At 43.4% G+C, this 17,327-nt stretch overlaps 4 protein-coding genes across 4 annotated transcripts; 3 read left to right on the top strand and 1 right to left on the bottom strand.

Annotated features, from left to right (window-relative positions):
- Positions 1–27: 27 nt before the first annotated feature.
- Bfra_003037 (uncharacterized protein) lies at positions 28–1,215 on the top strand (the record flags this gene model as incomplete). Its single annotated transcript, XM_037333449.1, has 1 exon — positions 28–1,215. One exon carries the CDS (start codon positions 28–30, stop codon positions 1,213–1,215), a length of 1,188 nt encoding a protein of 395 aa, XP_037195577.1.
- Positions 1,216–7,240: 6,025 nt separating this feature from the next.
- Positions 7,241–9,243, bottom strand: Bfra_003036 (uncharacterized protein; the record flags this gene model as incomplete). The annotated part of the gene is made up of 2 exons (XM_037333448.1): positions 7,241–9,137; positions 9,185–9,243. 2 exons carry the CDS (start codon positions 9,241–9,243, stop codon positions 7,241–7,243), a joined length of 1,956 nt encoding a protein of 651 aa, XP_037195576.1.
- Positions 9,244–11,188: 1,945 nt separating this feature from the next.
- Positions 11,189–13,432, top strand: Bfra_003035 (putative mfs multidrug transporter protein; the record flags this gene model as incomplete). The annotated part of the gene is made up of 4 exons (XM_037333447.1): positions 11,189–11,850; positions 11,902–12,233; positions 12,288–12,376; positions 12,668–13,432. The coding sequence occupies 4 exons, from the start codon at positions 11,189–11,191 to the stop codon at positions 13,430–13,432; spliced, it is 1,848 nt and encodes a 615-aa protein (XP_037195575.1).
- Positions 13,433–14,895: 1,463 nt separating this feature from the next.
- On the top strand, positions 14,896–17,103 carry Bfra_003034 (putative eukaryotic translation initiation factor 2a protein; the record flags this gene model as incomplete). The annotated part of the gene is made up of 2 exons (XM_037333446.1): positions 14,896–15,480; positions 15,535–17,103. 2 exons carry the CDS (start codon positions 14,896–14,898, stop codon positions 17,101–17,103), a joined length of 2,154 nt encoding a protein of 717 aa, XP_037195574.1.
- Between the last annotated feature and the right edge of the window lie 224 nt (positions 17,104–17,327).

The raw sequence follows: 17,327 nt of genomic DNA, 5'->3' as shown, positions 1-17,327 counted from the left end.
TCTCGAAACCCCTTCTATAAATTTATAATGGATCCATATCAGAATAAAGGCTATGGAGGTAACCAGGGCTGGACTGGTGGTGCATGGAACCCTGCCCAGCATGGGTACAATCCAAACAACAACTGGCCACCACAACAACCACCACAACCTCCGCAACCACTACTCCCACCTCCTTCTCAGTACAATATGCAGGTGTCTTCTGCTCTTTTCTGCTGCGAGAACTGCCAGCGTGTTGCTGCTCCACCTCAACCGAGCGTTCATGCATATACCACTCGTTTGGCCTTTTTCGTGGCCCACATCCTGCATCCTACGGTAGCATCGTATACACAGGTGCCCAACCGCAACCAGCACCCCAACCACTTCGCTAGCGATGTACCACTATCTCAAGCAATTCCCTCCATTGGAGGTCATGCTGGTCATGGTCAAGGTACCAATGCCCAGCAGATTGCACAGCAAGTCGTCCAGCAGCAAGGTGGCCAGCAACAGCATATTCTCATGCAACAAGCTCCAACCGGACCTGCTGCGGGTGGTAGTACTCATTACACTGCTGTTACTGGTACCAATCATCAACCTGGCTTCAATCAACAAGCAAGCTACCAGGCTGGTGGTGGTTATGCTCAACAGAATGCTGCACAACAACATCCTCATCCAAATGGTCCTCCTAGCAATACCTCTCAAGCTATCATTGCTCCCATTATGCATGCTGGCTCATCTTATAGTATTGATCCAAGCACCGCCATCCCTCTCCCACGCTTTCTTCGACCCAACTTCCAGCTGAATGTCAAGTTTCGCCTTGAACGCTTCCGTGTAGATCCTCCGCAACAGCCTTTCCAGTATGGAATGTCGAATCCTCAAGGTTTTGGTCCCTACCAACATCACTCGTACATGAATCCTTACCATAACACTGCCATTTCTCCCTCCACCAATGCCCCTAAGCCCAGGGATAATATGGAACTTATATGGTATTACTGGCCAGTTCAACTCGAGGTTCCTCTCTGGGCTAGGGGTCAAAATACTCTGACTTCTGCACCAGATATTGGCGCTCAGCTTGTTCGAGAGGGCATGCAGATCATCAATGGAGAGCGTTGGGGCTTCATTCAGCACCAAGAGAATCCGGAGGGCTTGTGGCACAAGAGACGCTCTTACAAAATTCTCGAGTGTCCTGTTCACGGAATGCTCTGGAAGGTCACTGTCTTCGTTCGTCGTGGTTATTAGGCTATTTTAAAAGGTATTGGGTCGTTTTTGGGCCTTAAATTTTGATTTCTCAGGGTGTGATGTCCGGATTTTTACTCAGAGCATCCTTCTTGTCATCATAGGAAGGAAGCTTTGAAGCTTTTTCATGGACAGTTTTCACCCGTGTTGCGGATTTTTGGCCAATTTTACGACTTTAAGCATGCCTTTCTACTACTTTGCTTCACGGATGATGCACTACTCTGGCTTTTACTACTGGTTTTACCTACTGGCTTTCACTTCCCGGTGCCGATGATATGGTTTTGCTGATTGCATACTCATCATTCGACTTTACTACACGGTTTTTACTCCTAGATGTCATTTTATGGCTTCTATCTGATGGTTTTGACTTGTGCATACCGCTTTCTCACGATTAGTTCAGAAAATTCTACTCTTTTGGGCTTTCTAATACATAGATGTTCTACTCCATTGACATAGCTCTTCATCCTTTATCGACTCCTTCATTCATGGGCAACCCCTTCATCAATCATCGCCAATTGTCGCCTACACCTTCATTCATCCTTCCTTATCCGTCAAATATCCAACGCAACTTCCACATCAGTCACACCTCATTGTGTATGCGTTGATCAACACACCTCATGCATCAACTTCATCTAGATAGATCATGGTCTACTATCTTGATCTTTTCGACCGGCATTCTTCAAGTTACCTGATGCTATTTGTACATCACGCATCACTATCTGGAATCCTTCGGTTTGAATCTCTTCGATGCTGTTTCGGTGTTACACTTCATCAAGTGCTATCTCAATCTCCTTGCCTGGTAGTTGGTGGTTCATTACATTGGGATTTGGCTATAATGCACCATCATTCAGCATACTTCGGGTTGAATGTCATTAGTGGTGTTCTGGTGTTGGTGTTCTCAACGACTCCTATTGTTGTCTTTGGGATGGTTATGATACCTTCAGTGCATGGAGATTGGGGTTCCTTCATCACCATCGTGTCATCTTCGGCTGAAACCACATCAATGTAGCTTTCATGGTCATATTCTCGGATACCTCTCTTATCATCTTTGTGCTGGATACTATGCACTTGTTGGATCGTGGATGGATTTTATCCATGGTGCATTTCTTCTCCTCCGAATAACATGCCATCGATGTACAGTTCTGGCTGAGATCTCGCTCATATCCATCTCCTTTTTGCAGGATGGTTATACATCAGTTCTCATTATGGTATGAGACTCTATACATCATGCATCTCTCCGTCTCTAGATAAGTGCATCTTTGTCACTCATTCGGCTTTGGCACACATTTCATATGCCTTTGTTCGTTGTTAGATGGCATTAATGGTTGTTCTATGAACTCTGGAACAAGCCACATCCTCCCCATGCTGTCGCTGGATGGAACTGCTTCGTTATATGACTGGGTTTGGTCTTTTTTCCACCACGCACCTCTCCATTTCTGGATAACACGTTACTAATGTTCACCCGGGACTGGTACTTCGACACCTTCCATTCACGATCTATCATCAATGAACACCCATCTTACTTCGGTAACGTTCACGAGAGATTCATAAATTGGTCTGATACCAGTCGTCTTCGATCTAACGCCCTACCACATCACCAATGCTCCGCTTCGATCCAGCTTTTCACGGGTACGATTTTAATTTCCTACGATGGTATACGCTACATTGACAGTTTCGTTCCAGACAATGGTCTAGTGTTGCACGCCATTCCTTCTCCTTGAATCGCACAACAGAGATATCAATTTCAATCTGTTTCGGACGTTTGCACCCGGTGTTTCATTCCCGCATGAACAACCACGACGGCTATTTCCGGTTTTTTGAGACGTTTACCATGATATTTCAGTGCAATTTCGCACATTCTACTCACTCACCACTTATCTTCTTACCCATTAGGGGCCTTTTTAATAATCGTCTTTCATTTTTCTACCTTCACATTTTCCTTATTTCCTTCATACTTGTGTTTTCAGGGTTGGATGGATGAATAATATTGAGGTTTTTGAACTAAACCACTTTGCGGGCGTTTAAAATAACGACATTTGACACTGGAACATGTCGGGAGGATTTCTTTGCGAAAATACTTTAGAGAAATTACTATTCCACTAATTTTTGAGTGTTTTAATGACATGGTGACTGGGTGATCTGATTTGATGATTTAGTGACTTGGTGACTTAGTATGAATTAATGCTGCGCTTGAATACATGAGATTCACAAACAGCTACACGGACAGAATCAAGCATGGTAATTACTCTTTGCACAGTTCAATCATCGTGCCTTACTAAATTTGAACAGCAGGAAAAAAACGCCATGACATCCAGCCGACATAGCATCTTCTTTTTGAAAAGCAACTCATCAATGACACCTATGAGCTACAACTATCCCGTCACCTTCACAGCAAATTCTCATGTCCATTCCCACGATCTGTGTGCTTACGATTACGGATTTCACGCCATGTCTTCATCACCTCCACCCCCACAAATCTCCGACAAGTATAGAGATTAGGACCCGGAACTCAAGGCTAATCAATCATCACTTGCTCTTTGCGAGACTTCGGCTTTGTGAGACAACTAGGAGGTCAAAGTGTGTGCAAGAAAGAAAATTAGAGTCAAAGAATTCCAAAAACGGGCTTTGGCATCCGAATCTCCGTGTGGAGCTCCCAGGATCTTGATATCCTGAAATTTGGTCGTCTGGTCAAGACTCGGAATGCTTACATTCTACGACTATTCGTATGGAACTCCGCGCTCAACTCTCAACGAGCCTTCCAAAATGCGATACTAGTCTTGGAACCTCAAAGTCTACTCTGGGTACATCTCTAGTGATCGAAGAATAGCTCATTCAAATCTTCAAATCAAGAATGGTATACCTTTCGGCTTCGCACTACCAATGATACTGATTCTTGCACATAGTAGTCTACTGTGAGCTCTTGTGTTCTGTGGGAAATGCGATACTTATGCTAAAAGTAAAATTTCGCAGTGATGGCGGTGACATCACCAATATGCGGTGCAGTGGGGGCGGGAGCGAGTCCCAATTATTACCTATGTTCCAAGACTTTTTCTTCTGCCGACGAGAAATATATGCAATTCACTACTAATCCTTCGATGCAGAAGTGATAGCTCATATACATCGATGCGAATCATCAAGTCATTTATTCAACATCCATTGATTCTGACCCACGCAGACCGGACTACACATCTCGAACATGACGATTAGTCACCTCTAACTACGTTAAGAGATCACACACTCCGCCCATTCCCATAATTTGAATTTCCAAACTTTCCAGTCTGAAATCTAGCTTGCCTGGACTTCTAGTACGTGGTCAGTATATTCAACACCCCCTCGTCTCTCTCCTCTCTTCTCTTATCTCACGTATAGTGGAAATTCTTTCACGACTCATTCAAATCTATCACTTTTTCGTGGAAGAAAATTCCGAGCCTTCGAGAATGCATATTTTATTTCTTCTTCGACTGAGAGACAAGAGGAAGAAGGTTGAATCTTATTGAAAGCTTTTCGGGTCCAGGGATGATTACATTTCATGCAAGTTTTTGAAATTTACGCAACTCTGATACTCCTCCTCCTCCATTCCCCCTTCACCGAAAGAATAGAAAAGTTAAAAAAAGGATAAAAAAGAGATGCCCATCAATTTCAAGGTCATAATTAGCCCCTCACTTGCAACAGTCCCGCACACCTGGGAAGCTCAAAAAAGAGAATGAAACAATCATCCAAACGCACTTTTCCCCTCCAAACTTCCACTCCCAAAACATTCATTGTCGACTTTCTCCCTCTTCTTCCCTTGTTGAAATGCTTCTTGTCTATACCCTTCTTCTTCTTCTTTCTCTTTTGATCTCAAAATCGAAGACCCAAGATAATATCTATGATATCCACAACATCAACAAAACCCATCCTCCAACCATCACCTGCCCTCCCTTTCTAAATCCCCGATTTCTGATCTGTTTACTCGACCTACTCTACATACATACCTACTTACTCAATCTCAATCTCAATCTCATACCACATCCCCATCCACATCCCAACCATTTCACTACATCATCCCTCCATCTAACCAACCACACACACTTAAATTCTAAATTCCCCTCTCCACTGCCCTTCCCTCACTACACTCATACCCCCAACCTACACATTCCCACAATCCAACTCCATATCCCAATCCCAATCCAGACCTCAAGTTCCAGATATCTTCACAAAACCTTCGAAGCAAAAACACCCAAGTACCCAAGCACCCAAGTATACAAAATTCAACACAAATGCAAATACAGGCATCCAAATATCAATATACGACCAGCTCAAAACCACAATCACGGCATCCACAGCACTCACCGCATCCAAAATCTTTCAACATACGAGTCTAACAATTGACGAACGATCTCTCCCACATGACGTTCATGAGACACTCGCGCCCAGATTCTTCCGTTATCATCCCTTGTTATTTCTCCCCATCAATAAATAGTCTTCTCCCATCCCTCCTAAAAACAGATTCTAAAATTTTATGATTTCTTCCCTACCATTTTTTCCCAATCAGTCAGGTCTTATCACTAATGTATGTCCCCACCGTCAATTCATCCCCTTACCAATTCTCATCCCTATTTCCATCCCTCACCATTCCATTACCAATATCCCTCACCAATCTCATCCCCAATCCCATCTCCACCTCACCACCAATCCCCAAATATCTCAATCCGCTACACAAAAAGAAATACAATACACATTTCCACTACTTTACTACTTCACCACTTCACCCCCACGAACCACAAATAATGTATCATAAAACATACATACATACACATCCAATAATCCACCTATCCAATCATCCATCTACCTCCCCATCAAAATCAATCTCACAGCCTTTCTCTTTCCCCCCCAAAAAGAACAGAGGAAATATTACACCCTACATACACCCTACATTCTCAAAAGAGAGAAAGAGAGAAAAGAGGATACAAATACAGATATGCACACCTCCCCATCGACGCAAGAATTTATTTCCAAGTTCCCAAGATCAAAATACTTATTAATAGATAAAAAACGTTTTCTCTGATTATGAATTCTACATCTATATCCGTATCCGTATCTAGATCCAGATATGTAGACTAGGTACCATACGTAGACAAAACGAGACAGAGTAAAGAAAGAAGATAGGATCAGATGAGATCAGACAAGATATGTTCTTCAAACGGCGATACTAACAAGTAATCCAAGAAGTCTTTAACACGTCATGTATTAGTCAGAACTTGGAAGATATATTTTTCTTTCCATCTCCTTCTCCTCTCCTCTCTTTCATCTACGGTATCCCTTACAATTTCAAGCTACCTAGTCATTTTGGGTCATCTATCACATGGTCCCTTTTGAACTCTCTCATCTTATCCCCTCCTTCCTCAAAACCCTTCCCTCCTCATCCTCACAAAAGAACAGAAAATCAAAAATGTCCAGATCCCATATCACCCACTTGCCCACCCACACATACATGAATACATGCATACATGCAGCCAGCCAGTCTCCAGAAACCCAGAAACCAAGCAACCAGCACAAGAACAAACAGGAGTAGAAGAATCCGTCCTACAACCACCTACCTCCACACTTTATAAAAAAGTAGGTTCCAGTAAATGATTGCTCTCTTTTTCGTCCAGAAGACAAAGAGACTTATGTTTTCGAGGGATTGTTTGATATACCGCATGGATTACAGAGTTTCAAGGAATGGTCTCGCCTTGTACTCCACCTTGCCTTGCGGAGGGGGTATTGGGAATGCATGAAATGGGTGGGATTTTGGCATGTTGGAATTGATGAGGAATGAAATGTGTGAGGGGTGATATCACGTCAAAGTGCAGAATATTCATCACTAGGCGCGCGCGAGAATCATATGGCAGAAAAAGTGAACGAGGGGATAAGAAGGAAACAGAACAAGGTAAAGAAAAGGGGAGACTGGAAATACGACTATATTCCCAATCAACATCACGGGGTATCTATCTTTCTCTTCATCGTCTCTCACATCTTCTCCTATCCGTCCCTCTCCATCCATATACTACCATTTTCCCTTCCCACCAAACAATAAACCTCCACTCGATCTCTCTTTGTTTTCCATCCTCGCTAATGCTCTATCGATATCATTAACATCCAATTCACCACTTCCTACCGCTATCGTTCTATCATCCGTCATCTCCTCATCTTCATCCTCTCTTTGCACCAATTGTAATGCATAAGCATTTTGGTTTGGTTTTGGCGCTACAGATTTACCTCCAATGAAAATGATAAACCTGTGTTCACCTATTATGAAAATGTCGGAAGGTATTTCCGACCTGGTATGTGGTGAAACTGAGGACTTGGGAGCTTGCTCAATACCAATACAACGTTCGCCCAATAGGTCCACATTTTCCAACTTAATGGGACGGGAACCAGGAGATGTGTTGAAAATGTTTGTTGAAGATTGACCTTTGCGAGGGTTGGCTGACCAGTATTTTGAGAGAGAGGGAATAAGGGTGTAGGAGTCACCTAACCAGAAGAGAATAGATTCTTCAAATGCCAAGTGAGATGCCACAGATGGCATCTCGAGTACTGATATCTTTCCGCGGACTGGACCAGTGGGCTGGATCTTATTGCTGAAGAGATCGGTTGTTTTACGCGTTCCAGGAGTCATGGGAGCAAATTTTGATTGCGAGATTTGTGGAGGGCCAGTTGTTTTCGAGTTAGATTTGGTTGCACCTTCAACATAACCTGTAAGGGAGAACTCTGATCGTGAACCTCCTTTTATCGATTGTTGACCAAGGACACCTCTTTTTGCTCCCGGCCCTACACCATTCGTATCCCACACACCCCATTCTCCGTCACTGAGTAGTACAAGAACTGCTTTGCCACCGTATACCCATTTTGCATCCACAATTGATTTTCGACCAAATCCAGAGTAAGTATTCTTATGCGATGCCTGGGAATCGGCTTTGTTGTTCTTGAACCCGGGGTACAAGGAAATGAGCCAAGATCCTTGCTCAGCAATCGCGCTCTCAGGATCTTCCGAAGGATTAACCAGAAGCTTATAATTGTATATTCGGCAAGTGCCTAGGTTATCGGCGACAAGTAAATGACTTGAATGATGTTCTGAGAATGATGGATTAAATGAAATGCTGACGGCTGGTGATGGCATATAAACCGATTGGAAGGGTGGCACCATGGTTGATGAAGGAGGTATTGGCAGTGGTATGCGCCATAGTTGTAATAATCCAGTGATCTCTTTTGAATGCGAAGCTACTATAAGTTGAGTTTCTAATGCAGTGTTTGAATCATCTTTCGTGGAAGCCTGTTTTCCTTCGAAATCAACAGTCATAGATATTCCATCGGAAGTCTTTTGGTGCCCAGTCAGGATAATCATAGTCTCTCCCCATTTTCCATTTCCGACATTTGCTATCGCAGGGGTAAGTCGAAATTCATCACGGTCCTTGCTAAGAGGAGACGGCGGTGTGAGAGGTAATGTGATTAGCCGAACAGTGTTATCACCGCAAGTTGCAGTGAAGACAATTTTTTGTTTCAATGGATCAATTCCGCGCCAGGGTGTACCATCTGCTTTCAGTGTTGAGCTTGGTAAAAGACTGATGTGGAGAACATCGGTTCCAAATTGTAGATCTAGAGTCTGCAGAATGCTCGGGTATGGCCTTCTTGGATCTATTTCCTCTTCCTCGTCTTCAAATTCTGGTTTATCTTCGAAAGGTGGTTTGGAAGGTTCATCCTCATCTGAGTCGAGAGAAATGACTTTGTTCGCACCATTGGTTTGTGTAGTCTTTGGGTTTATCTCTCTTTGTAATTTGAAAGGCCTACCACCTCTCCATATTATTCTCACTCCATCTTCATTGCCTTGTAGAATTATCGTTGATCCATTTGGTGAAGGTAACGGGTAGACCTTAGTAGTATGAATGCGATGTGGTAGTTCGTAACTATTGATGTTAGAAATGGTATTTTCTATAGATTAATTTGAAGCTACCTCAATTGTGTATTTTGCGAATTCTTTGAAACTCTTGGGTGGGAAAAACCGGGCGCCATGGCTCGGAGATGAATGGCTGAGACTTATTGAAAATTAATTAGATACTATGAATGGCTGATCACAGTGCGTTTGTTGCCAGCGATAGATTGTGGAAGATTTGGTTGGAATCTTGCTCGAAGTTTGGACATTTGCTTGCTTCTTCAGTTCGCGACAACAAATTGCGCTTGATAGCAACACGGTAAATCGCGTACAATTTCATCACACGTGATCCAGACGGCCGCACACCGGATCGGCCGCAGTTAATCCGGATGAGCTTAGATAATTTCCAAGGCCCAGCCAATTTTCGAGAATTGTTGAATGTGGATTAAAGTTCACCGGGGAAGATTTTCTTTCCAAGCCCCGAAAGTCTACAATCTAGAATCCCCTGAAACTCCTCCATGTTCTCCATAAATAAAAATTGAAACGACATTATATGACATGATATGACATCTGCAGGTCTCGGCTTAAAACGTCACCCTCTTCGATATGAAGCATTTGGAGATCTTACATTCATTCACCTTACGCATACCAGTTGCAAGTTCAATTAAGAAGACCGAATGAGATTCTACGAAGGAGTCGTGAAGGCTAGGTACAGAAAGCTACACCGATACAAATTTCGTCTTCTACTTGAACAGACACGTCAAGTCCTTTCCTTGCCACGTGCTTGCATTAGTATCGTCTTTTCTCCGGCTCGACATTGTCGCTATCAAATTTCGATACCAAGTATTGAAGATCACACCACGCAAATCGACTTTGATGGATTCCGTTTCGTGGCGTTCGGAGATGCATGAGGCATTTGCTCGTACTCACATCAAGTTCCTGCATTGGTGTCGTCTTCCCTTCGGCACACGGTTTCGCAAGCTTGAAACTTTTCAACGAAGCTTTATCTAATCGTAGATATCATCTTGGCCTTTTGGGTCATACCGCGAAAGCTTTCCATGATTAATAATACCTAGCATGGGCTAAAACCCTTATCATTGACGGAGCGGATGTGTTTTCCCCTTCGCATGTACCCAGCAAGTACTGAAGCTACCTACATTGGCGGTTCGAACGGATATCGGCACAAAGCTTGGCAAGTCGTCTCCCCTCCCACTCTCCAAAGGGCAGAGCACGCTGTCTAAGGTGGTGAACCTATCAATCATCACACCGTCTTCTACAATGAATCGCACCACCGAGATCTTCCAAACAACGCCATTCGATATTTATCCGTATTATATTGCATGTTGCATATTGCATATTGCACATGTGCATCAGGACTTTCAATTCCCCTCCTCACCAAAGCATCGAAAGATATTCAATGGCCCATGTACTTGTGATGCTTCTAACTATGATTCCCTCTGCCCGTGGAGAATCTGATTTGGATCAATCTCACGTAAAGTGTTTGGGTGCTTATGAAGTTCGTATCAAAAGTGGAAACATGGAATGAAAATATATGACAGCTCTCTGACAGTCAGCATATGATAATTTAGCCACCCGTTTTTACTCACTCACTACCTCGCGAAATCCTCGACTTCTTACTCCGTACTAGGTAGGTACTTGTACCCGGTACCGGTCTGGTACACTTTTTGAGCAAGATTTGCCTAGAGGACAAAAAAAAAGCTTGAGCGGAATTAGTGGCCGCGATGGATCTGCGCATTGGAACCGGGGTAGGTGCTAGATTGCCTGATTGCGAGGTTTGTCATCTCGACCTTTAAAGATTCTCAATGCCCACAATTTTCACATGATGGATGCATTCGCTTTCTCTCATTCATAAATGATTCCCTTCCCATCGGAGAGTGGTTTGCAGTCTCAGTATCTTTACTTACTTACTTACTCACTCACTACTGTTCTCAGCATTTCTCAATAAATCAAAGTTTCATGAGTAGAATATCAAAGCGCATTGTGTACCTCTTCTCAAGTACGTTTGGGTGACAAGAATAAGGGAAAGACTTGTTTTCCCATAGGTCTGTGGTCTATCACTTCACTATGACGGACAATACAGGCCTTGAGAAGGACGATCTCCATGATTTCAAATCCTCAAATACAGCTTCTGTAACTCTCGCATCTTCAATATCAGATCATGAAAACCACTACCCTCCGCTCTCGCACGCTCCTTCTATCGCATCTTTATCATCCGATTCAATCAATAGTGATCCTCTTGCTCCTCTCGAACACGCTCTCACACCGAATCTTGAAACAGTTGCCGAACAACTTGCACATGCTCAATTAAGTTACACGAGGACCGGTACATCATACGCGACCACTGGATCACGAAACCCATCGTTCGAAGTTGATTTCGAAGACAATGATCCTGATGATCCAAGAAATTGGCCTTTGTGGTATCGATCTTACACAATTTTTGCCGTGAGTTTTGCGACATGGTCTACGGTTCTGTACAGTTCGTCCTATACATCCAGTATGCCAGGAATGATGAAAGAATTCTCCGTCACAAGTGAACCATTAGCGACATTGGGTGTGACGACATATCTACTGGGATTAGCGACTGGTAGTTTGGTTCTTGCACCATTGAGTGAGATTTGGGGTAGACGACCAGTTTATATTGGATCTTTGGCTTTCTTCTCTTTGATGGTTCTACCGTGTGCTTTAGCAACTTCATTAGGGGAGGTCTTGGGTGTTAGGTTTGTTGGGTACGTTATAATGCGATTCGTCACGTTTTCTCGATACTAATGAGAACGTAGTGCGCTTGCAGGTGCTGCTATGATATCAAACTCTCCTGGAACAGTTGCAGATATCACAACTGACCAATACCGTGCATTGGTCTTTAGCATCTGGAGTATTGGACCAATGAATGGTCCAGTAACGGGTCCCCTTATTGGTGGTTTTGCTGCAGAATATTTAGGATGGAGATGGACAAATTGGATTGTGATGATACTTTCCGGATGCGCTTGGATAGCTTGCGGATTTGTTAAGGAGACTTATGCACCAGTCATTTTAATTAAGAAAGCAGCAAAGATGCGCAAAGAAACGGGCGATGAGCGATATTGGTGTCGATACGATCAAAAGAAGAGCTGTGAGTGAATGGCGAAAATTTTATCTATTGACAGACACTGATTTCTGATTCTAGTCTTTGAGATCCTAAAGATTAATCTTTCTCGACCATTTGTCCTATGTTTTACGGAGCCAATTCTTTGGTTTTGGAATACGTATATTGCTGTAAGTTTCTCTCATAACTTAGCTTCGTCAATTTTGGTACTGTAATATCAAGTTTCCAATAGTCCGGACTGCATATCCACAATTGAAGGCTCTCAATGTCCGAAAGCAATTCAATATTCACGATGGATCGGTTTGTCGAGCTGTCAAGAAAACTTGTTTGAATCCAGACATTGAAAATTTCTGATTGTCGAACTGTCATTCGGGCTATTGGGAATTCCATCTGATATACCAGAACGATTCAGCTATGATACTTAAGTCACGGAAACAAATGATACTAATCAGTACGTTTAGATCATCTACGGTATCCTTTATCTTTGTTTCGTCGCATACCCAATCATTTTCACGGACATGCGTGGATGGAGTCTTGGCCAGACCGGTCTCGCTTTCCTAGGAATCGGATCAGGAACCATGCTCGGAATCATTGCTGAACCACTCATTCGCAAAATGATCAACTCGCACAAGAAAGATCCCGAGACCGGAAAAGTCCCACCCGAAGCTTCAGTCAGCATCATTTGTATAGCAGCTGTCTTATGTCCCATTGGTCAAATCTGGTTTTCTTGGACTTGCGTTCCCATCACCATCCATTGGATTTGGCCCATTCTTGCAGGAATTCCTTTTGGAGCAGGAAATACCTTGGTGTTCATCTACGGAACAAATTATCTCGCCGGCTCATACGGTATTTATTCGGCATCGGCATTGGCGGGAAATAGTGTGGTCAGATCAATTGTTGGAGGTACATTACCATTGGCTGGACCGGCAATGTATGGCGCGCTTAACCCGCAATGGGCCGGAACTCTTCTAGGATTAGTACAGGTCGTACTCATTCCAATTCCTTTCATCTTCTATAAGTGGGGATCCAAGATTAGAGCGAAGAGTCCGTTGATCAAACAGATGAGGGAGGAACAGGAGAGAAATGATAAGAGAGCTACTAGGGCGAAGAGAAAGGAGGAAAAGAAAATGGCGATGGATACAGAAAATGGAGGAGTGATAAGGGCAAGTGAGAAAGACATGGAAAAGGGAGATGATGTTGTGACTGGGATGGAAGAAAAGGCGTGATGGCATGAGTATGGATGGTTTTCGAGATATGTTGATAAGGGATGAGATAATGATTGTAAAAGTGATATACATGTGCGGATGATACCCAACGATAGAAAATAATAGAATAATGTTTGAACTTGTAGTATTTTAGGAATTGCATTTCGAATATTTTTGATGCAGATTGGGTCCGCGAAATGGGCAAAGATAATCGGATGGTCAGGTCATCTGTAGGTCAATTGTGTATGATATGAATGATAATCAACCACCAATAATCACATCGTATCATTCAGCCCTATGAATTAGAATGAATGCGCGGAGAAGAGTGGGATTGATCTGAAATAAAGGATTATGAAACTGATAATACTATTCCCCGAGAACCGAAATTCAAAATTGAAAACTTACAATGAACTACGGTCCAGACATTTGAAGACACGGGATGATTCATCAGCCTTATGGAGCCTCTGAGACAGTTGGTATCACGAGCGCTAGACTTCGGCAATGTAAGATGCTGGGGTAGCACGATTCAAGATTATGGAGGCTGAGTGAAAAGTTTTCGAGAGAAAGAATAGTGTGAGCGATATTGGTGACGTGATGGAGGGGTGAGTGTCAGGAGATGAAGATGTGAACGTGATGATTTTTGCTGTGTAGTCCGTTCAGTGTGAATCAATAAAGGGGTTGTGGTGAATGGAGGAAAAGACTAATAGATATCGGTTCTTGATAGTATATCTACAAGGCTGAGGTGCATCGAACCTTATTTGAATGGTATCAATCCGGTACTGCTCACGTATAATATATAAAATCGCTCAAAGCTAGATATTGTAGACCAACCATAGGTTTCTATCCATTAGTATTGACACTGTCCTATAATTAGTGCAAAGAGCAGTTGTCCTCCCACCCATACCCTTATCCACATCCACATCTAAATACACCCACATCAAACCTTCAGCCTTACTTATACTAGCACAAGCGACAAACTAAACAAAGAATACAAAACAACACCTTCCACCTTTTTTTCCTTCCCCCTTCTTCTCTACACACGCTCAATTTCAACGGTACTCTCCCGAAAATCCCTTCATCAGTGTCAAGACAATTATACACCCGATTCCAAATATCTTCTTCTTCATCGTACGGTCGACTTGACGAAAATCAAATCGAGAAATTACATTAAAAAAAAACCCACATTTGTTGATCTATTTTGACATCATCTCAATAACCTAAACAAAATAGCCTTACCAATTTTTTCTCCACAAATTTCTCGCACAGTCACCGCCCACCCACAACGAACAACAACATCAATCTCGAGATTTTCGAAGAACTTATTCGATTCATTTCCATCAAGACAACTTCCCATTAAAAGGATTTCGTCTCGACGTTCAAGCCATCTCGAATCCAATCCCTAAGGACATTCCGCACGACAAAGAAGACTTTACAATATCCACAATTTGTTACCGAAAAGAATTTTACTGTGACTTTCATTAGCCATGGCAGTTCCGACACAAATTGCATACAGAACACTGAAGGGGATTGGTATCTTGGATGCCGCACCCGTCTATCAACCTTTGCCTGGTTTCCAGAGACCCGAAGGTAACTCTCGCTGCTGTACCTATTCGCCATGCGGTCGGTACTTTGCTTGGGCTTCTACTGACGGAGTGGATGTCATTGATACATACGTTGGTCGCACCATCACCACCCTTCCTACACCCAATGTTTACGAATTGGGCTTCTCTCCTCTCGGTTCGTACGTCATTACTTGGGAAAGACCCTCAAAGGATGAGAATGGTGATGCGATCAAGAACTTGAAGATCTGGCGTACAGTGGAGGAAATCGCGGAGGGGGCTGAGAAGGAAGTTGTTGGGAGATTTGTGCAAAAATCGCAAACCGGTTGGAACCTTCAATATACATTCGATGAGAAATATTGCGCCCGAAATGTTACGAATGAGGTTCAATTCTACGAGAGTGGAGATTTGCGTACAGTTTGGAATAAGCTTCGTGTGGAGGGTGTTTCGGATTTTGCAGTTTCTCCTGGAAACAACTATTCTGTAGCTGTTTTCGTTCCAGAGCGCAAGGTATGTAATGTTCAAAAAAATTAGGTTGAGAGGTTTGCTAATAGATCACATCAGGGTCAACCATCTGCCGTCAAGGTTTTCAACGTTCCTCAATTCAATGCCCCGGTTTCCCAAAAGACATTTTTCAAGGGCGACAAGGTTCAATTGAAGTGGAATCAATTGGGTACAACTTTGATTGTTCTCGCCCAAACAGATGTTGATAAGTCGAACAAAAGTTACTACGGAGAGACTACATTGTATGTGTTGAGCGCAAATGGTGGATTCGATTCTAGAATCACTCTTGACAAGGAGGGGCCAATTCACGATGTCTCATGGTCACCAAACTCGAAAGAATTTGGTGTCATTTACGGATACATGCCAGCAAAGACAACCATCTTTAACCAAAGGGCTGTTGCTACTCATACATTCCCCCTCGGTCCTAGAAACACGATCTTGTTCTCCCCTACTGGTCGATTTGTTTTGGTGGCCGGTTTCGGAAACTTAGCTGGTCAAATGGACATTTACGATGTCGAAAAGGATTACCGAAAGATTTGCACAATTGAAGGTGGAAATCCTAGTGTTTGCGAGTGGAGTCCTGATAGCAAGTATATCTTGACAGCTACAACCAGTCCTAGATTGAGAGTCGATAACGGTATCCGATTATGGCACGTCACTGGTGGAATTATGTACAACGAGGATATGGTCGAATTATACCACGTTACATGGAGGCCACAACGCCCCGAAAGTTTCCCAGCCGGAGACTTCTTGAGCCCAGTTCCTCAACCACATTCGTCGGCTGTCGCTTACTTGGGTACGGTGAAAACCCCATCCAAGCCAGCAGGAGCTTATCGTCCTCCTGGAGCACGTGGTCAAGCTACCCCATCTCACTTCAAGCGTGAAGATGAAGGTGGATCTGCTCATTTCGTCAGCAATGGTACATCAATGGTCAATACCAATGGATTTGGTCGATCTCGTAGACAAGTCCCTGGTGCTGATTTAAGCGAGAACGCCGTTCCAGGAGCCGCCCCTGCCGTTCCAGGTGCCGTTGAAGATGAAAATCTCTCCAAGGCAGCACTCAAGAACAAGAAGAAGCGTGAAGCAAAGAAAGCAAAGGATGCAGAGGCTAAAGCGGGTGGTCTTGGTGCTGGAACTCCTGATGCTCCAAGAGGTCCAGGTGGTGATCGTAGCCCAGATCGTAGAGATCGTCAACGTAGTCGCTCAAAGAGTAACAACAACATGCGTTCTCCATCTCAGCTTCGAACTCATGGTAACGGTGGTCCTCACAACCTTCATCAACATCCTCACCCCCATCAAAACCAACGTCAAAATGGAGGTGTATCTCCAAATGGAGGCGCAGGTACACCAACCAGTGCAGGTGGGATGAAGAATCTTTCAATCAACTCGAACCAAAAACCAATCACTCCAACTCAGCAATTTTCAACTCCGGAATTGTCAGTCACAAGCCCAGGTGGTGATGGTAGTCCATCTGCTAAGAAGAAGAGAGGATTACAAAAGAAGATCAGAGCAATTGAGGATTTGGAAATGAGGAGAGCTGGTGGTGAGAAGTTGGAGGATACGCAAGTGAAAAAGATCGCTACTAAAGGGGCTGTTCAAGCAGAATTGGATGCACTTGATAGGGAGTAGATCTTTTGGGGTGCAGTGATGTAGAATGGGAGGAGAGGCTTGATGTAGAGAATTGGCCAGTTAGACAATCCTTTGGAAAAACTTTTTCATATCAACCTTTTTATTTTATATCATAGTGGTGAAAATGGGTCTGTGAATCCAAGGCGCTGGATTTTATATGGTGCATGGATGGTTATCTGGGCGTGGCGTTGAGTCATGAGATATGAAAGTACTGATCTTGAAGG

This window comes from Botrytis fragariae, assembly GCF_013461495.1.
Source record: "Botrytis fragariae strain BVB16 chromosome Unknown tig00000012, whole genome shotgun sequence".
Classification (NCBI taxonomy): Eukaryota; Fungi; Ascomycota; class Leotiomycetes; order Helotiales; family Sclerotiniaceae; genus Botrytis; species Botrytis fragariae.
Note: the sequence above shows the minus strand (reverse complement) of the source record. Positions and strands in the feature narration are given on the sequence as shown.